The following is a 20565-nucleotide window of genomic DNA, read 5'->3' as shown; positions in this document are numbered from 1 at the left end:
GGTGTAGCTAGTATGGAAGGTCGAAAGTATATACCCTCCCTTACGGTTAAATCAGGTTACTCCTAACTAGAGAGTGACCACGTATAGCCTCATACCCCGGAACTTAGAAGGTCTTAGATAGGCTCGACAATGAGTTACAGCGAATGATATTGACAACTTGGACTTCGTACGTTAGATTATGCCGCGATTATCGTCCTATATTTTTAGCGAGGCTAATTTTCGAACTCCGTAGTTCCTTTGAAAAAGCAAAAAGGGTTCAAGAACCATGGGGCCGTGGGAAGGGCCGCAGTATCAGAGACATGTTGGTTGTGTATAACCAATCATAGGATATTCCATTCGGCTGGCTGTTAATATGATTGGATAGACGTAACACCGCAGGGTTTAATGGCCCTTACTCCTCCTGGTCAACTTTGACGGGCCCAAGGTGGTCTGAGCACGATAATTGAAGCATTACAGCTCGCTGAAGTTGCATGCTTAGTATTCATTCGATGATTTAAGGTCTGGTAGAGGGCCTCTTACTTTAGGTATATATAGAGAGACCATGTTATGATACATAATATGTTCGAAGCCTAAAGAGGAATTCTTACTAGGGTGGAATGTTGCATCGAAGTTCGGCGCACAGCTGGGCGTTACCTTCGGCGCTTAGCAAACACCATTAGGAACGTCAGAATCTTCAACTCGGCCCGTGTTACAAAGTGTGTTATCATTCCCGAGGTCATGCTTCACGAACCTTTCTCAGATATTACGCTAGTTAACTAAGTAAGGTATTTAGACGATACCAATATTTAGAACAGTATTAGAAACCTAGGTAATTATAGCTAGAGGCTCCTCATTTTATGCGTCTTAACGGTCTAGGGATCTAGGAAGCAACCGTAAGGACCCGTTCATGAAGCGGAAGTCAAGATAACTTACTACTATAGGTTATGAGGGTGGCCACTGTCGGTCAGGACGGCGTTAGCGCCGCTTCCACTGCAATTGTTAAAGAGATTCTATAGCTTTTACAGTGCTGAGGCCTATGATGCGCCAACTTCGTGCACAACCATCAGGCCATTTACTGTTGAATGGGTCCAGGGGTATCTTTTCATGTTACCTGAGCACATTCCTCTCGAGCGTTTAGTAGATTTGTACCATTCGCTAGTCCTTGCACGAAGCAGTATGTGTAGGAGGTAATTATCCCCACCCAGCCTAGTGTCTTTCTGTTCGAGCATCATAGCGGCTGTATGAAAGTTATCCTTACCTTCTACTACCGTGACGCGGGCTAGTGATTACTATTTCGTGGTAGGGTTCGGAATACTTAGGGGGGCTTCGGAAAGGCTTGTTTCTTCATAATTTTAATAGTGATCCTTGTCCTCACTCTAAGAGGCCAAGTGAGGGGAGAGAAAATAGTACTCTCAATGCCACATGTTCCTATCAGCTTCCGAGGTATCCAAACCATTGAAACTCTGCAGTCTGCCCGTGAATCTGCCTTGCACTTTTATGCGGCCTCGGCGGTTAAGATTTAATAATGCTTTACATTGCTTGCCATAACTAAAACTTGCGACCTTAAGTACGTTCGTGAATGGCAAGATGCTGTCGAGTGCAATACCCCCTTTTGAATCCATATAGTTGAAAAGATAATATATTACGGACCATATCAAAGTTCCGTCTACCGCCTTAAAAATTGCCACTTGGCTGCTTCATTATTATAATGAGGCATCGACACACGATTACAGTTTTCATCTTTTTGACCTCCCGTGACTGTCGACGTGGAAGTTATCTACGGCAGGAGGATGATATATATGAACTACATAGAAGATCTGTGCTACAGCAGCGTCACTACATATCGGCCTAATACCCGCTTCTACGTATACGGGATATTGAAAGCCAGGTGACTATTATAGAGAGGTACACTGGGACTACGGTAATGGTACCTACATCCAAATTACTACCCTGTGTGGTATTTTGTTGGTTATGCCATGTATCTCCAGAGACCTCTCGGTCCAAAGGATTCAATATGATTTTTCGTAATTTTCTACGGGACCAGTTAGGCCGGCTATCACAAGTAATATTAACCTATTAATAGATGATTACTCATACCAGTAGAAGTTATTAGGCCCCCTAAGTAGGTAGCATATGAGTTGGAGTTCACTGAGCCGATTATTTCTCAATTTATCTCTACATCCCCGTAGGATATAGCCTAATTCTTAGACATCTTCGTTCCTACCGTTTCCACTTTCCGCACCGGTGTTGGTCTGCCTTCTTAGGTAGCTATATCGATGGTGAAAGATACGGTATATGAGCTGTAGTTGTATATTGACTTAATCTACCAACTGTATGAGTGAGGAGGGAGGTCCTTCTTTTATATACATTCCATGCCAAGATACCATGTACTATACCCGAGAGTAGTCCCTTAACCACTCATTTCAACAATCGATCCTACATGAATGAAGTAGTAAATATTTTATTAGAACCCTTTCTACCAATAAAATGACGTAGCCGATGAAAGGGTTGAGACCTAGTAGTCGTGCTAAGCCTTACTTTTATGTAGAGTATACTTTGATATAATTCTCATGGAATAAAGTCGATTGCTGGCTGCCTATCGGAAATATCATAGGTGTATCAAGTATCTACGTTCTAACTATGCCTAGAGAAACCACAGTCCAGCAGATTCTCCCAATTTTTGCTGAACATTGGAGGCATAAACTCTCAATAAGGTACTCTGTGTAAGAGTCTAAACACTTAAAACGGAAAACTTCAACCATCTCTCCAATTCACTCATCCAACCTAATTGTTCATCACCCAGCGCTAACCCTAGCCCATGTGGACCAGCTGGAAGAATAAGGGTTTCAAATGGCCTCCCATGCTTGGCCATCGCTGTAGCAAACCCTAAGGTATTCTGTACTGGCACTGCATCGTCGTTTGCGGTGTGGAACAGGAACGTTGGTGGCGTGTTTGCGCCGACGCGCTTCTCAGCGCACATGGCATTCTCGGCGTCACTACCGGCTTCACACCCATCACCGATCAAGTTATGTCGTGAGCCCTCGTGGGTCGTACCCGCCGCCATGCTGATAACCGGATAAGCAAGGATCGCAAAATCCAAGCTTGCGCCGGGATCCGTCGCCGTCACAGCTGCAAGATGCCCGCCGGCACTGAAGCCCCATATTCCTAGTTTGTCGACCCGCCCCGACGCCCGAATCTGCCGCACTGCCTCAAGCGCCTCGCGTTGTGGAACTGGGAAGATGGGTGCTGGACTTGATGGACCGGCAGTCGTGTATGAGAGTACCCACGCATCTAACCGATGGTCATTGAGCCATCGTGCTGGAGCCGTTCCTTCGTTATCCATGGAAATAAACTCGTACCCGCCACCTGGGAGCACGAGAACCCCTGTGCGGTTGGGGTCTGATGCGGGGTAGAAATCGAGCTTCAAATCTAGGGTCATGTCGATTAGGACGATGAGGGATAGTAGATAAGAGAAAGATGGGCAATTAAGCCAAATATATCGATGGTATGAATATGAGAGAGATATTGTAAATAAGAAAAAATGTCAGTAGTACGGGAGATTAGAGAAATATCAAGACCGATAAGCTCCTACTACTTTAACCGTACGTAGTGGCAGAGCCTCTGTCGGCATTGTCTACGAGGCTTCATGTATTCCTATTAGTGCTGGCTTTTTCCTCCTCGCACGCAGAGGGTACTGCGCTTTAATTAAGAAAACGGCCAGTAATAGGTACCTAAGGATCGATTCGAAATACTTCCGAATAGGAGGGTTTTCCGTGTATTCTAAAAGTATTTTCAAACAGCGCTAAAGCGTATACCTATTCCAGTAATTTTCAAGGGTCGGAACAACCTCCTTATTGGCTCGGAGACATTTCTTAATCTTGCTTGATTCCTTAATTAAGGCGCATTACCCGAGAGTCACTAGTACCTCTTTGAATCACCGGAGACCAAAGACTCTAATGCTGCAGATCTTATTAGCGATGAACTACGTATTTCTAAAAGGAGATTCTTTCATAATTGCTCGCATATATAAGCTTATGATAAACATTATAATCGCCGACTAGCAGTAACCTAGATAGGATCGTGATGTTAGTAGTGAAGCCTGATAGTATGGTAAATGCCGTCTCATGTCTTGAAACGAGATGACTTGTGGCTTGGCCTAATTAACATAGCTGCCTTATTTTCTATGCTTGACGAGGAGGTAGGTAAACGAATCGGAAAAGCTGGTACTAAAGCCGAGATGGTACACGAGCTCGGCCAAGAACGTCTCGCGGATCCAACCAAACGAAAAGAAATATACACACATCAGGTACCTACATATAAGATATACTCAGAGTTCTGTATATGTAAGACTTTGTAGAGTTATGCCACACAGCTGACCTATCTAACTATAGTTATGATAAGTTATGTTTCAAACTCAGCCTCACTGTAACCCGTTGCGATGTCTCATTTGGTTCGGGTATTCCGTTAGTTTCCTCATAGTAGTACGCGCATTAGCTAAGACGAAGCCTTCACATCCTTCATATGACTCTATAAGACGTCTATGACTCTATATTGCCGGTTCAATACGTTACCGACGCTTACTTTTCTTGATATCATATTTATTATACGACCACCTTCTCCGAGATATCACTAACATAAACAAACCTCTTACATAGAAGGAGACAGTCTAATCAGAACGTAAATATTTTGTTGAGACTGACCCAAGACTCCTAAGCATGTTGCTCGATCAAATTTACCTTCTTTCACCCGAAGAGCAAGAGGCAATCCTGGATGGCCCAGTACTCTCTCCTCCCTCTGGCGTTGTGCCAGAACTAGAGAATCCCCCGAACCGCAATCCCGCAGCCCTTGCTGTAATAGTTATCCTTCTAGTGGTAGGAACACTTGCAATCTCTTTACGAATTTATTCTAGAATCGTAATTACACGCAAATTGTTCTTGGAGGACTGTGAGTTCTGCACAGCCTGTCTACTCTTTCATTAAACTGATTAGGACTAGTTCTTGCATTCGTGGCATATGTATATCAATATTTGCCTGCTTTCATATCGAGTCTATAATAACAAATCTAATAAGGTCCTATTCGTTACATCCCAGTGCCTAGGAATCCGCCTCCTTCATGGTGTTGGGATGTTTGTACACCAGTGGAATGTTCGGGTGAGAGACTTATCTGAATTTCATTGGGTGAGTTTGGCTCGTGGCTATCTCTTTTTGTTCAAACCCTCAACGATTTCCACCCCTGCCTATATACCAAAGTAAGAAAAGTTTATACTGAAATAAAATAATTAGGTCACTACCCTTTGCCTCGCATTTTACTCGATCGTAATAATGAATTTGAAAGTTGCTATACTTCTAGAGTGGACACGAATATTTGTTCCGCAAGGAACTCGTGGTTTCTTCTACGTAAGTGCCCATGAAAGCCCCAATATCCTTCCAAGGGTTTACTCCAAGCGAACAATATAGTGAGAGCTGAGATATTTATAACGCTTTACACTTTCCACTGCCGATTATGTTTAGATCTTACCTGGACTAATGTAGCAATAACAGTGGACATGCTATGTTCTAATATTGATAAACATTTTATTCTACACCTCTGTGTTTATTGTGGCGAACCTATCTTGCACTCCACATGAAAAGATATGGGATCAAACGTTGCCTGGAAAGTGCTTCGACAGGAAAACCATAGATGTCTCAGCAGCTAGTATCAACATCGCCTCACACACACTTATTCTAATCCTTCCTCATACCGTTATTTGGAAACTTAATATGACGACAAGGAGAAAGATCAGCATTTCTTTAGTATTTGCTATTGGCGTTTTGTAAGTGATTCTCTCAGATTTATTAACTTAGAATCTCATGAAATATTTCATATAGGGCTTTTATTTCGGGTATCTTCCGATTGATCGTGACGATACAGTATTTTCAGACGCAGGATACCACCTATGCCATATCCCGGATGGCACTTTGGTGTGGTGCCGAAATGGTGCTTGTTCTTTTGGTCTTCTGCGCACCTACATTTCCAAGCGTTTTCCGCGAAATGAAGCTCTTACCTACCTGTCTTTTTGCGTCATGGGGCAAATGTTTTCGACTACCGTCAAGCACTGATAGTCGAATTAAAAAGACCCGTTCAAATCACATGTTACCAAAATTCAACAATTTATATGAGAGGGTTAACGAAGACGCTATTTCTCCTCACAATCCATCTTTTCAAAGAGAAGTGGTTATCGATTCACCTACACGATACCAAATACCTTACAATGAACAACGTCATGTATCTTTGGAGTTAGGTATCCTTCGAACCATCTAGTTTTATACCTGGGATGAGCGGCAATCTGATAGTGATGTATTTAATAAGAACAATATTCAAGTTCCATGGGACACGTGCTTCCTTTAATATCATGAGAAAGACCCAAGTGGTAGTTTTAATAAAACCAAAAAGCGTAGAACGGGGAATACTAAATCCCGATTTTGGACGTTGTAACCAAGTTATTTTCTTTTTCCTCTCCCGTCTATCTTTGCAAGAAAACTTGTACGTTATTCTGCACTGGGGCTTTTTTGAATTCTCACTTGGTTTCAATAATGTGTAGGTGCTGCGAGTAAATAAACTACCTACCTTTTATGGTAAACGATGAGAAGTCTAAAGCCACATGTGAATGAAGACTTTCGACTAAATTTAATACGTTTGACTTCCAGTGGGAGTTTCTTTCCCCCTTTTCTTTCTTCTAAGTAGTCGTTTAGCAGTGTAGTACCATAAAGTCCCTAATTCATAACCAAATCTTCTAATAAATACAGTGACACATACGTCTCTAAAAGTAAAGTGCCTGCAAACCTTGTAACACAATTTAGTACCACTTGTCCCTTCTACCCCCTTTTTCTCTCTTTATTCTAAGTATTTCTTGAATTTATATCGACGTGTCTTGTCTGATATACCTTTGTCTCGTATTGAAAACCAGAACGCTTTAGCTATTGTAGTTGTTCATCTATTACGACATAGCATAATAACTCCTGGATAATTTATTAATCCATAAGTTTGATGTACACACCTTGCAGACACTTATCTAACTGCTAATGCCTCCCCTTCACAAATACAAAGTACTAACATGACAGGACACTGGGGTATCATCTAACGTGCTATATGTGAGGATCCGCATATCTAGCACTGCTAAACCTGTGAATATTTCAAGTACCATACTGAATTGTTAGGCCTGTAACGTGTTAAGGCGCAGCCACAAATCTAAAAGTTTCCCAGGCGATGTGTAAGACCAGTCTAGTTTACTGCCTGAAGTGCCCTCCCTACATGTATCCCCATCATCCATTACTTGCATGTTTACAATCTACCTTCTTCCACGTTTCTACACCTAACCAACCCAGTGTGGTAGTTAGAGCTGCGCATTAGCCAATAAATTCTTCCAGGCTAATACTTCGATCTTTCTCTCTCTTCTACATACTTACGTCCTATCTATTTTTCATTGTAACCACGACTGGTGGAACACAATAAGAAATACGAATGCTTATCAGCCTCCTACTAGGCATCGCCCCTTACCTATACGCAGACGATATCCTTCACTCTTGTCATCAGGAGGTACTTCACTAGGGTAACAGGAGAAGAATCGATTTGGGTTAGTATTATCTTGCCTGCCAGCCTTTCTGAGTAGATACCTTGGGTAGTTTCTTGGAAGAGAAGGTTGACGCCTCGGTAACCTTTGTTGTTGCCAGTCGTCAGTCTCCAGTCGTCAGTCGTCAGTTATGTTCATTATCTGAAACGTACATAAAGCTCTCCATCGTGATACAAGAGTAAGTTCCTTCCTTTTTTTTAATGTTATCCGCCCAGTGTTACTTCATCCCCTAGGAAAGAGCCCTTCCTGCTCATGCCCATCTTGAAACGAGCCACGATCGAGCCACGATCGAGCAACTGGCTCCTTCTAATTCCAATCACCTCTTCTTCCTCTCCCTTTCCCCTCCTTCCTCTTCATTCACTTACAGTGATCAATTTATGAAGCAGCAACCTAACTTCCTGCTCATAGGTCCCTTAGGTAACGTTTCGCGTCTTACTTATTCGCGGCCTATTTAATCGCGGCCGTCCTTCCTTCGATTTCAACTTGCAGAGAAACTATCAATTTCTCTTATCTACAAAACCCGAAAGTATTCCATCTCAGTCATCATCATACTTAAGGCTACCTAAGGTAATTGGTCAGCAATCATCAGAGGATATCTGATACAAGGTCAACATTGCAAGTAAGTTAATGAGCTACACATTCATATTCCTAATTAAGTCCTGTGAATCTTGCAACCTATTTCCTCAAGTTACCTCTTCCGATTTATAAGTTCCGAAAGGCGTCGCGTGTCTCGGGCGTGGTCTACCCTTTCCACCTGTAGTGCGACTAAAACATTTCTATGAGATTCAATTTGATGCTAATGGTTACCTTTTATCCAGAAATGGCTCCGTCTAAGCGACAGACGTGGATTAACGTCTACGATCCAAAGACGGGCCAATACAATTCTCAACTGGTGACTAAAGATCAATCATCTGGCCAAGATTCTGGTGTAAATCAGGTGCCTAACAAAGCTCGAGAGGAGACAATTGATTACAGTGTCAAGTATCCTCAAGACAATGTGCATGGACTGCCTGGCTCCTCAGGAACCAACAATAGCACCTCGGACAAACCTGCTACCACAGACGGAACTCACCAGCCTGATAACTCAACTGCTGGCAAAGTTAAAGCTCAACCAATTGCCAAAACTGAGCGTAGTCTACCAAAGCGCGGAGGACTATCGCAAAGCCGTTGGGCGCCGAAAGAGGATGTCAATGAGACCAAAAGGGGTCAACAGTCTACCGCGCTTACTGGCCTATCCAAGAGTCAACATAACTCAAATGTAGCTGCGAAGCAGTTGGATGATTCAATCAAACCCATTGATTCTGACGTTGTACATCAAGTCTCTAAGACACTCGCTACTACTACTACCCTAGTAGATGCTAGCAAAAAAGACTCCAAGCTTCACGACTATGTGGATACGCAGATGAATGCCGGATGTAATGTCGCACCGAAAGACTACAAGCTTGCTAAGACGATGGAGGATGAGTCTTCACCCATTGAGAGGGTTTCGTACCTACCGGAACGTACCGAGAAACGAATCAAGGATTGGATTCAGCCAACTCAAGAGATTACCGTGGACCTTCATCCAGAAGGGGTTACAAACCCAGAACGATGCGCTGTAGACCCCGAGACAGGCCGTCTCATGGCACCGGTAATTTCAGCTTCTGAAGTGCAAGGTATAGGTATGTATATGATTCCTTAGTAATAATATCTTTGGTCTATTACTAACTTGATTTAGTCCAGAAGAACCCAGTGGAACCCAAGGATGATTCGAAGCCTCTTCCGGAGGACTCATTGCCCGAGGAACTTAAGCCGAAGAGGGAATATAGGAGTGAAGAGGATCTGCCCGGGAAGCGCCTTGAAGTCCCCTTAGTCTATCCTGAAAAGCCTCTCAATGAGCGTGAGATAAGAGTGCCGTGCCACCTCCGACCGGCCAAGAGAGACGATATGATGCAGGTGGCGGCATTGTATAATGAAGAGATGGACGCCAGTTATAAGCTACCGGACAAGAGACAAGTCAGCCATCACAAGTGGATCAACATCTATGATGGGTGCTGCACCGAGAATATGCCATTTCTCGTTGCCGTAGATGGCTGGTATAATGCCGCCGCTGAGAACAATGGACCCGTCATTGCATTTGCCGTGATGGACGTCGCTGTAAGAGGCATCTTTGGCTCTTACAAGACATATGCCGCCCCTTGTGGGAAGCTCACAGTGGTTGTACATCCTGATTACCGTCGTCAGAATGTATGCTCAGCATTACTTGACGCAGTCTTTAGCTGCTGCTCGGTATACTACTCATCGCGAGAGGGATATGAGTTTGTGAACAAAGAGCAAGACCGTAGATATATGACCCCGATCAACAATCTACGCCGGTGGAGCTGGATTGACATCGACGTTGTCATTCCAAGTGGATCTACAAAGAAGAAGGTCGAGCAGAGCGAGCGGTTCAAGTGGGTTGCAACTTACTTGAGCGAATATTTCGACATGCGGATCGCTTACCACGACGAGAAGCTATTCCGAGATGATCGATACGAAAACCTATGGCTCGATAGAATTACCTTCCGACACCAGTGCCGACCCCGAGGAACTTGAGTGTATAAACACTTAGTTTGCGTGCCAACTTATCTGGTGTCAACTCATCTAATACCAAAGGCTAATAATTACCATCTTGCCTTGGCCTTTTCGCATATGTCGACAGAACAGACGGAAATGAGAACCCACGTCAAGAAATAAAAGACGTGCTAATGTATAATCTAATAATATGGGCTCCAATTCGGGGCTGTCATTATTCACGATTCTATGCCAATTGGTATAGATATCAATTGGTCAGGACAGATACCTTGAGTTTGAGACAGTCTCCGGCGAGTCAAAGACCTATCGATTGATTTTGATTTGTGCTTTTTCTTATGTCATTGATTTTCGACAAGGCATCTAGCCATGTTACTCGCACAGCACCAAACTCCAAAAGGAGAGTGATGAGAATGAGGACAGGAGAATTTTCGCGTTGTATTTTCCATTTTGTGGTCTAGGGGCGAAAAGACTTCTACTATTGCGCGTTTCAGAATAAGACCCTTCAACAGGGTAATAAGAAAATATAAAGAGAAAAACCCAAAAAAAAAAACCCCCTAAAAAAGAAAAGAAAAAAAAAAGACAGAAGGAGAGAACATCCCGCATAAACTAGCCTAGGTAGCCTCACAATCTGGGTAGTTGATAATTGCTTTGCCAGTGTTTATTCATGTACCTAATACTATGAGTTCGACTACGTACATAGAGAAATGGAATTTGCTTGCTTCCATTTTACATCTCCTTGTGTTGTTTGGAATTCTATCAGATATGCCGTTGATGATTGTCATACACAGAGTGAATGTTACTTAAGCGCCGACGAACCCCCCCCCCCCCCCCCAGGAAGCCCCAATCTCTTTTGATCTTAACGTGGACCCCAACCTATTCTACCGTCTCCCGTAGACATCGTACGTAGAAGGTAATGGAGTCGGCGAGAATAAGAACCAAGACCCGAGTATTGAACTAGTAGCGCCTGGCTTCTACGCACTTACGAGGGCGCCGCGTGCCCCTTATATAGTAGACAGACCCCTGTAGCCACCCCTAACCCGCTTGTACCTTAACAGATTCAATGAAAGCATTTCGGAATGGTCTTAGAAGGATGTAACTTATTTTAGTCGCTCGGGAATATTTCTAAATAGTTGCAGTCTGTAGAGCTCATAAGAGGTATTGCAGGATATAGAATCCGTCTTTCTAATTCATAGCACTGATACTCAGCGTACTAAAATATACAAAACCCCTTCCCGTAAATCTATATAAAAAAGGTATGGTACCACTGGTAGAGACGGACTCATATGAAGAGTCAAAAGGAGCTGCAAGCGGCATATAACATATCCCCTATGGATACTGTATCTTAAAGCGAGACATAAACGGACTACCTATCCGCCCCTAATACACCGACAAATACACTATGCAACAACATTCTTCTTAAAAGGGACAGGCAGATAGGTAGATCGATGCCTATGGAGGCAGCAATAAGAAAACGCCGTTAATAACTCTCGTACAGCCAGCCAAAAATTGTAAATGAACTAACTCCGCAAAAAGTGAATAAGTGATAACCAGGCCCGACCTGGTTAGAGCCTCCAACTCCGACAGTATGGTTTGTGATGCACCGATATACGCCATAAAAAGAACAATATCACATGACAACGCAATTGGCCGCTACGGTTCGTGCCCGGCGGCGACCTGCAGCAGGTCCTCCTTCCTCATCAGCGTGAAGCATCTGAGCGGCCCGGGCGCGACGTCGGCGCCGCCGGGAGCCTGCGCCCCCAGCCCCTGCTTCCTCAACAGCTTGCATGTAATCTGCCCACTTCCTCTCTAGTCTCGCAGCGGCAGCAAAATCGCCTTTCAGCACTCGCTGCGTGTGCTGCTCTACTGTCTGCTGCCACCCGTAGAAACATTTGAGGCCTATGATCTCAGTGGGATATGTAGTCGACCTCTCGGAAGGTCGTCGGATTTCGGCGTTCCAAGATAAGATCTCTCGGACACCAGTCCACGTCACCATTTGGCAATCATATACAACGAGCCTGAGACCAATATGGGGACGTGAAGCAGATAGAGGTGTCCTAGCTGACCGAGATCTAACCATAGCCGCAGCTTCTGTGAGAACCAGATCGCCGATTCGCGTGTTATCCATATCCACGCTCTCCAGGCTAACGCAATTTTTCATAACGGGCAGCATACCGATGTCACTGAGATGTTCGCAGTAGCTTACGGAAAGATGCTTAAGCTTAGGAGCGCACGGGGCTTTGGCCAAGTGCTCAGAGAGGAAATCGTTGGACAATTCCGATAGTTCCTCTAATTCCAGGTGGGTAAGACGAGGAGTCGAGGCAAGAATCGGCTGCAGAGCCGCGTCGGTTAACGAGGTACACCCGCTTAATTGTAAACCTTGCAGGTCAGGAACGAGGTGACCCAATACACCTACAGCTTGACTAGTCAGCTGTGAGCACCGGCTTAGGTCTAGATGTCGAAGCTTCCTCGGTGGAACTACCGGTCGATCTGTTAAGATATCGATTTCGGGTTCAGTACCATGGATCATAGTTTTGAACGCTTCGTCGTCAAGGTCCACACAACCACTTAACACTAACCGCTCGAGCTTATTCGTTGTGAATATAGCCTCTGCTACCCCAATGCTGTTAAAACCTTTAATTTCTCCAGCTCTTAATTCTCGTAGCCTTGGACACCCTAGAACTACCATCTTGACCCCACGAGCATCCATGTACTTGCACCACGAGACATTGAGAGTTTCAAGCTGGGGGCAATGTTGGGAAATGATCTTGCATGTGCTATTTGTTACCGCTGTCATACTTGTAAGGTTCAAGTTGGCAAGCCCCTCGTTAGACTTGATGAGATTGTGTAAAGTAGTCCGTTGAAAGTTTCGACACCCCTCTAAAGTTGCGTTGATCAAATTCTTGCAGGCCGTGACAATGACCTCGGCTCGCTTATAATGCTCAATTTGGAGACACCCGCGGATATTGAGGTCTTTCACAAAAGGACCAGCCGCAAGAATGATCTTGGCTAGAGCCTCTGCAGGTATTTCCATATAGAACTCGGTAGCATCGAAATGAGTCCATAATTGACCATCAAAACAGAACTTTTGGAATTCTTTGCTTATACGCGAAATACGAATGAGTTCTTTCGGCCGGAGGTAGGAGAAAATGTGAAGTCGAATCTCGTCAGGCATTCTAGCCCAGAAGTCAAAGGGGAGTTTTCGAACCGTGCCGGATCTGGACCTCGTAGCCGCGACATCAGCGGGTAGAGAGACGGTAGTTGGATTTAATTGCGTCGTAGAAACATTAGGAACTTTCCGTGCTATACGAGTTTCAATGCCATCAAACCCAGTGTGCTCAGCCGCCGGGCTGCCGGGTATGGAAGACTGGGCATTCGAGAAATAGCCCGGTGTAACGCTGCCAGAAGTGGATTGTCCGAAAGCAGGCGTCGCTGCGAGACTCGCGCATGATAAACTACCTCGCATGCCGTACGGGGAGCTTGAAGACCGAGCACGACCGATTTGTTGTAACGAAGGAGAGGAAGACATGCGCTGAATGCCTTGAAGAAGTCTCTGGCGGCGCTTCTCCTTAGGACGACTCTCGAGTGGCACAGCGCCGGACGACTCCTCGTCAATTGGATCGGGTGGGGTGATATCGGCCATGGTGGGCGTTGGTTGATAGCTGTATTGCGTGAAGCCTCAATTAGAAACGCAAAGTCTCCTATAAGGAGGCTCTCACGAAATAACGAAGGTCTGTAAAATGAAAGACAAAAGCAATAAACTGGGACTAATGACCCTGTATTCGGCTATCGTACTATTGTTAATCTGCTACCGGGAAAGTCGTTGCGAGATGCGGGGATTTCGAATTCGAATAATCCCTAAATCAATTAAGATAACCAGAAAAGGCAATACATAAAACTAGAATCCAAGCAAAGTTTTCTGTATTCTCTTAACAATCACTGGAGGAGTTCAAGTGGTGATTGAGACTACCATGGTTTGTCTCACTGTCACTCTTCCAACTGTGTTCATTCCAAAGAGATAAACGAATGTAGTACCAGCCAGCTGTAGTGCTTTAGCAGCGGTAAGAGAAAGTAAAAAGACGAAGAGCTAGAAAAGGAGGTAAAGTAATACGACGATCAGCCTGCACGGATTACAAGTTGAAAAGGGGTCTAAAGTCGCCCCAGTATCAGTTCCAATTTGTTATTCGAGGTGGCGTACGGACTACCCAATGCGGTTTGCGGCGATAATGTATACTGAAAGTAGCGCTTAGCTGATCTGACAGACCCTTATGCTAGGTATGTATTCCTCAAAGACTAGTGAAGAAGAAGGAAAATTCGAATCCAGCTCGACTAAGCAAGGCCTTCGGCATTTAATGTTTTACGAAATCATGCATGTAAACTAGAACTTGTCCAGTAGAAAGTAGGCTGGGATAGTTATTGATTATATATATGTAGATGAGACAAGATAACAACATACCAACCATCAGGTATTAAGTGGTTGGATAAGTTTTTTTTTGATACTGGGTGGAGGGTTGGAATAATGGGACAAGAGGGTTGCGATGGCCGGCGGGTGGCCCCTCGCAAAAAGTCTTAGCTGACTTGACCATGTGAGACCCCATAATAAATCAGGGTCGGGCTCTTATCATAGAAGAAACAGCACGTTATCAGTAACAATTAAGAAGAATAAGAAGCGTGGTACAGCGTGGGTAAGGTGGGGTGATTTCCCTTTTTTAGCATTTACATAGATCCACTCAGCAGGAGCTGGTTTTAACCCCTCAGTCCCTCACAGGCAAACAGTATCCCCTCAGTGGAGTAAAGCGGGCAAGTGGTTTAAGTTGTTTAAGTCGTTTACCCCTGACCTTCCCGAATTCTTCCATTTACGCATTTACGCATTTACATACGCCTTGTATTCAAATAATACCTAACCCTTAAGTACCTAATATATTCTACCCATTGGGCCAGACGTATTATGCTACATACATGCACTCTGCTACATGCATGAAAGACGATCGCGTCTTCGTGGCATAATACTAGGACTCCTCAAATGACAGTGTCACATTGTACGCAATGCAGAGCCATTTCTTTACTCCATTATTGAAATTCTATCTAACCTCTAACCTTTGATATTCCATTTGAATGGTATGCGTTGCTTCATGAAGACGCCTTAACTTTTAGGTACCTTTAGGTGCCTTTGGGTAGCCTACCTCTGTTGATTTTAGAGTCAGCTCTAAATCCGGAACATAAGACAAAGAATTCGGGAATCGGGATACATACTCGTTTGCGCTGCTTGTTACCTGTTATAAAAAGGGTTTTCTTTCTTCGGGGACTTACATGTTTACGTGGCTCCACAAGCCCAGCCAGCTGGACCTGCGCCGTTTTCCCGCTATTAGGTGCCTAGTATTGTTTTCCCAAGCTGACTACATAGGAAGTAGACTTGTGCTGTAGCTGGACCCGCGCCAATCGTGAGTCTGCAGTGACTAGCAGCCAAGACGGAGATCAATGGTCCCTTCGTACAGCTGCAGCCAAGAGTTCTACCCACCACCTTCGTGTGTTGGGAGCGCCTCAACTACCTACTTGACTAGCAGGTTAACTAACAACCACCGTGTGACACGAGTCATCAGGTTCTGGGGCAATTATATTCGTGAACGTAATAATCTTCATTTTGTTTGGAAAATCTATCGAGCCTCCCAAGTTTTATCATTCTGATATGTCTCCATCATATCTTCATCACATAGCTTATCTGTAAGTCTAAACTGACTATATCTGTCGTTCAAGGATTCCCCGCACGATAAAGTAGACAGACAAGGGCTGAGCCAGGGGTCTCAAGAAGCTTTAGTACAAACAGATGAGCAAATTGTCTTGAAAATATTCGCAATTTTTTATTTTGACTGATAAGAAATTATGAGATATTGAAGAGGAGGACTCTTATAAAGATTTAATGGTTGCATTCTTTAGTTGATCTGCTGCAATTATGTCTTTTCCCCCGTGCTCGAAAATAGATCGCCTGACTCTAGTCACCATGTCACATCTGCCACACCCGTACCCAGCTGACCAACCGTCCTGATAACAAACAGAGACAAAACGCTCTCTTTAGGCAAGATAATGTTAAGAAGCAATTTGACTAAGATATACTAGCATTTTAATAAATTGATCAAAATAATATCCTTGCCTAGGTAGTTCATGCTTATCGGGTCTCAGCAAACTTGCATCAATAAGGAGTACAGGTGAAGCATTAGTATTGTCAATATCGAATACATAGCCGTCTTACATAGATGAGTATGTTAACTCATGAAAATATGCTATACTAATAACTACGACAGCAAGTAAGGTTATGAGGGTTAAAGGTCATTTATAAAATAACACTCAACTTCAACGTTATAGTTCCGAGATTCAGTAGTCTTGATGAATAAACTTTTGGTATATATCAAGAACTTTCTTCTATGCATATAAGGTAGTTATGAGATAATACAAGGTGTCAGTGAAGTGGTATAGCTTTATATAGATATGTGAGTCCACCTATGATTTCCTGGGTAGCTATTTGTCCTTAAATGAATCAAAACCATAGTTTTATCCATAACTAGTCGAAGAATATGTATTGTATAACTTACCTAGTTAATAGCTACATCAGCAAGTTAACCTAATCACACCAAATATAGATCAAGTAGAGTAAGGCATCTAGTGATATCCAAATAACTTACTACCAGGTATCAAAGCATTTGCTATACAAGATGTCCTAAATGTTCTAAGTTGAGCTTTGCCGTTTCCAATAATAGCATTAGGTAACAGATATTCAAACAATATAAACCGATAATACTTAGAGAATTGTACTTATACTTTGTTATCTTCTACATCACCACATAGTTGTTGCAAGTAGACGTTCGGAACGAATATGAAATAATAATAAATGAACATACAGTATTTCATAAAAGGTAATATTTCAATATGATAAAAATCGAAGATAATGACAATATGAATTTTGAGATGGTAGTAAGGTAGTAATATAGACCGGGGGTGAAGCATGCATAACTGGAGCCCAACCCAATGAAGTTTGGGTACTTGGCATCGAAGGATTTTATCTAAAACGAGGACGTCTTCGGATTTAGTACGCAATCCACTATTTTCGTTTCTAAAATAACTTTTCCTGTTCAAATTACTCTTTAACTATTTCGCCCTATTGTCAGGATTCTAGATGAAACATCTAGAAAAAAAAAAACCAGGGTTAGTATGTATAGACCTAGATCCTCATAAATAGTCAGAGTTCCTTGCGGAACAACGAAGTTGTTTCCATGCTGTTTGGTTCTACCTCGTGACACCTGTTTAGTGTATGACTTAGGTTCTCTGTCCACAATGCTTCGACTTCGAGGGAAGGTTGAGCCTCCTAAGCAGTTTTTCAGTCCCCGAGACGGCCTTACACGGCCTTGCGGACTTTGTGAGAAACTATTCAACGAAGATCTATACGGCGAACTCCAGTCCAGTAGCGATAGTGAGACTGAAATCCAGTCATCCTGTGAGTTTCTAGCTACGGATGTATATCATAGCATGCTCAATGGCTGTAATCTATGTACTGTCCTCGGCAACTCAATCCTAACCGCCGCAAAAAATGAGATCTCTCTTCTTAGTGAAAGATCTTTCATCCTACATATACCATGGTACCAAGGACAGGAGACAACTACAACGACATCTGCCGAGCCAGACACGCCACAGGGTAACCGCGATGATGACCACCAGCGAGGTTCAGCTTATGAATACCTCATGGGGACATTTGAAAGCTCTGCTGAACCCGAAGATTCCACAAAGCTACAAACGAGAGAAGCCGAACCCGACTTGACCTTTCAGTCGCTTGATTGTAATGCAAAGATAAAGCTTACAATATCGATTATGAAAGGCAAGTATTCGACTGGGTTCGATCTCATCAATATTGAGATTGAGGCTACGCCTAGTGAAAAGTGCTCTAAGCCTTGGATATTCATTCCTCCTTATGGTGGAACGCTCTGGCTCGAAGTAATATCTGATGCTAGCCAGAAAGTCTTCAGTAAGGAATGGAAAGGACTTTCTGCGGCGGGTGGAGAGTGGCCGCGTGTAGTACGAGGATGGCTTGATGACTGCCAGCACACCCACCAATGTACCGTGAATAGCACATTTCGACCCACGCGTCTGATAGATGTCGGGGATCCTCTGCATCCACATCTTGTCGAAACTGGCTCTGTAGAAACAGAGAATTATGTAACTTTGAGTTATGTGTGGGGTGCTAAGCAAAACTATACACTAACTCGAGCTACTCTACCGACTAAACTCGATGGCCTTGATATTCAAAGCATCCCTTCGTCAGTCGCAGATGCTATGGACGTTACTAGGCAACTAGGCTTTCGCTATATATGGGTTGATGCCCTGTGTATCATCCAGGATTCGCCCGAGGACAAGCTTAATGAACTGCCGTTGATGGCGAAAATATACCAGCACAGCGCCATGACTATTTCGGCGGCTAACTCGCCAGGAGCATCCGAGAGCTTCTTGAAGCCACCACTTCCTCCAGTTTTCAAGGTACAACCATTCCACATTACCATTGGAAAAGGTGTGCCTCAGTTCCCGTATATAAAATTAAGCCTAGGTTTTCGGGAAGAAGCCCCTGACTTGAAAGATCCTATCGATTCGCGCGGATGGACTCTACAAGAGTGGGCACTCTCTTCGCGCCGCTTACGGTTCACTTCCCAGGGGATCCAATGGACATGTAACAAGCTAATTGCCGATCCAAGTAGCCTGAAAGAGCACCGAGACCCCCCTATTCAATTCAGTCCAGACGGGTATGTCCAGAACTACTTTGGAGAAGCCTCCGCTATTATTTCTAGTCCATGGGAATCGAGACTGTCCCATAGATATGCGATAGATGAAGCATATAAACGGAGAGAAATGTCGATGACATGGATAGAGATACGGTCTCAATATGCACAACGATCTCTCTCATTTCCAACAGACAAGCTTTCTGCCATTTCGGCCGTTGCTGCAATGGCAGCCGAGGATAACGGAATGACCTACCTTGCAGGTCTCTGGAAAGAAACACTTCTAGTCGACCTCCAGTGGTATTACATATTCCGGTCCTACCCGACAAACAGCCTCTCGACCGTTACCACAACCCAAGAGCCCGGTGACGAATATACCGCTCCGTCTTGGAGCTGGGCTAGCGTGAAATACGATAACGGCACTCTCTACCCGAAACAATCGAGAAAGTGGGCGACCGATCGTCCATGGTATTTTAAAATCTTAGACTGCGCCGTTACACTTATTGACGGAAGTGATTTCGTGTTCGGTCCAGTTAAGTCGGGGTATCTAGACGTCGAGGGTAGGGTGCTAGATGTCGAGTGGGAGCCATGGACCGAGCACACGGTGGCTCTAAATAAGCTTGCGTTGTACGAGTCGCCTCGAGAGAAGTCTGAAGAAAGGCTCGGACAGGCATTCCTAGACTTCCCATTGTCGTGTTTGGAGAAGGGGTTGAAGTTCAAATGCTTAATTCTGACAAAGGCAGACTTGGTGTATACTCAGGTGAAGCCAGAACGCTATGGCGACGTAATTTGTGCACATGCCCTTTTGCTATTGCCACGATCAGAGCCGAATACCTACAGGCGGGTTGGTCTCTGTTATCTCAACGAAGGTGGTTTGTGGGAAGAGACGACTTTAGAGTCGATTAGAATTGTTTGAATAACATCGACAGTCTATATACTATTATGAAATATATTTGTCTCTGTAAAGACATCAATTAACCTTTCTAAGATATTATGTTCCTGTATATTATTCTTTCAGGGTACTTAAGTCAATAACAACGTCTTGAGAGCACCATAGGGTTACAATTAGCAAACCATATTGTGCTATTAATTTGTCTTACTAAAATTTTCCTTGGGTATGGCTTTCAATCACTGCGTGTTTCGATTTATGGTTCTCTTTATTTAGGGGTAATTATTTACTGGTGGATATAATAAATGACACGTAAGATCTAGTCACCGGCAATGATAATCTTCATAGGTATCTGACTATTTGATGGTTAGATGAAAGATGTCTCAATACGAGCAGGAAGGGAGGAATCAACTACGTTATTGTGTAAATGACTACAATTCTAACTAATACGGGACAGCTGAAGACCCTGATAAATTTTGTTCCACATGTTCCGGTGGCTTTGGGCTGAACACCCTCCGGGCGGCTCGACTGGAATGTAGCTCAGACAATGGATTTCTAATGTCTTCACTTAGAGAGGTTAGATACGATAGTATCATATTTGCTTAGTTTTTCTTCGGCCATATCCGACTTGGACGTCGGCCGATTGAGTCGAACCATATGACCATATGTATGAAGTCCGAACAGGGAAGCAAGATACTGTTAAGCGACGGCGCTTATAGCTAGAACATTGCATATCATCGTATATGAGTCTCCTCCCCCATGAATCCTCGAGCAGTAAGAAT

General features: G+C 43.8%; 4 protein-coding genes across 4 annotated transcripts; 2 read left to right on the top strand and 2 right to left on the bottom strand.

The window, feature by feature from the left end:
- Nucleotides 1–2710: 2710 nt before the first annotated feature.
- On the bottom strand, nt 2711–3418 carry GL218_01627 (Endo-1,4-beta-xylanase B; the record flags this gene model as incomplete). The annotated part of the gene is made up of 1 exon (XM_033578104.1): nt 2711–3418. One exon carries the CDS (start codon nt 3416–3418, stop codon nt 2711–2713), a length of 708 nt encoding a protein of 235 aa, XP_033438171.1.
- Nucleotides 3419–8408: 4990 nt separating this feature from the next.
- On the top strand, nt 8409–10162 carry GL218_01626 (uncharacterized protein; the record flags this gene model as incomplete). The annotated part of the gene is made up of 2 exons (XM_033578103.1): nt 8409–9249; nt 9306–10162. 2 exons carry the CDS (start codon nt 8409–8411, stop codon nt 10160–10162), a joined length of 1698 nt encoding a protein of 565 aa, XP_033438172.1.
- Nucleotides 10163–11768: 1606 nt separating this feature from the next.
- GL218_01625 (F-box/LRR-repeat protein 2) lies at nt 11769–13781 on the bottom strand (the record flags this gene model as incomplete). The annotated part of the gene is made up of 1 exon (XM_033578102.1): nt 11769–13781. One exon carries the CDS (start codon nt 13779–13781, stop codon nt 11769–11771), a length of 2013 nt encoding a protein of 670 aa, XP_033438173.1.
- Nucleotides 13782–17464: 3683 nt separating this feature from the next.
- GL218_01624 (uncharacterized protein) lies at nt 17465–19810 on the top strand (the record flags this gene model as incomplete). Its single annotated transcript, XM_033578101.1, has 1 exon — nt 17465–19810. The coding sequence occupies one exon, from the start codon at nt 17465–17467 to the stop codon at nt 19808–19810; it is 2346 nt and encodes a 781-aa protein (XP_033438174.1).
- Nucleotides 19811–20565: the final 755 nt, after the last annotated feature.

The sequence above is a fragment of the Daldinia childiae genome (assembly GCF_008694065.1).
Source record: "Daldinia childiae strain JS-1345 chromosome Unknown Scaffold2, whole genome shotgun sequence".
NCBI lineage: Eukaryota > Fungi > Ascomycota > Sordariomycetes > Xylariales > Hypoxylaceae > Daldinia > Daldinia childiae.
This window is presented reverse-complemented; position numbering and strand designations above follow the sequence as displayed.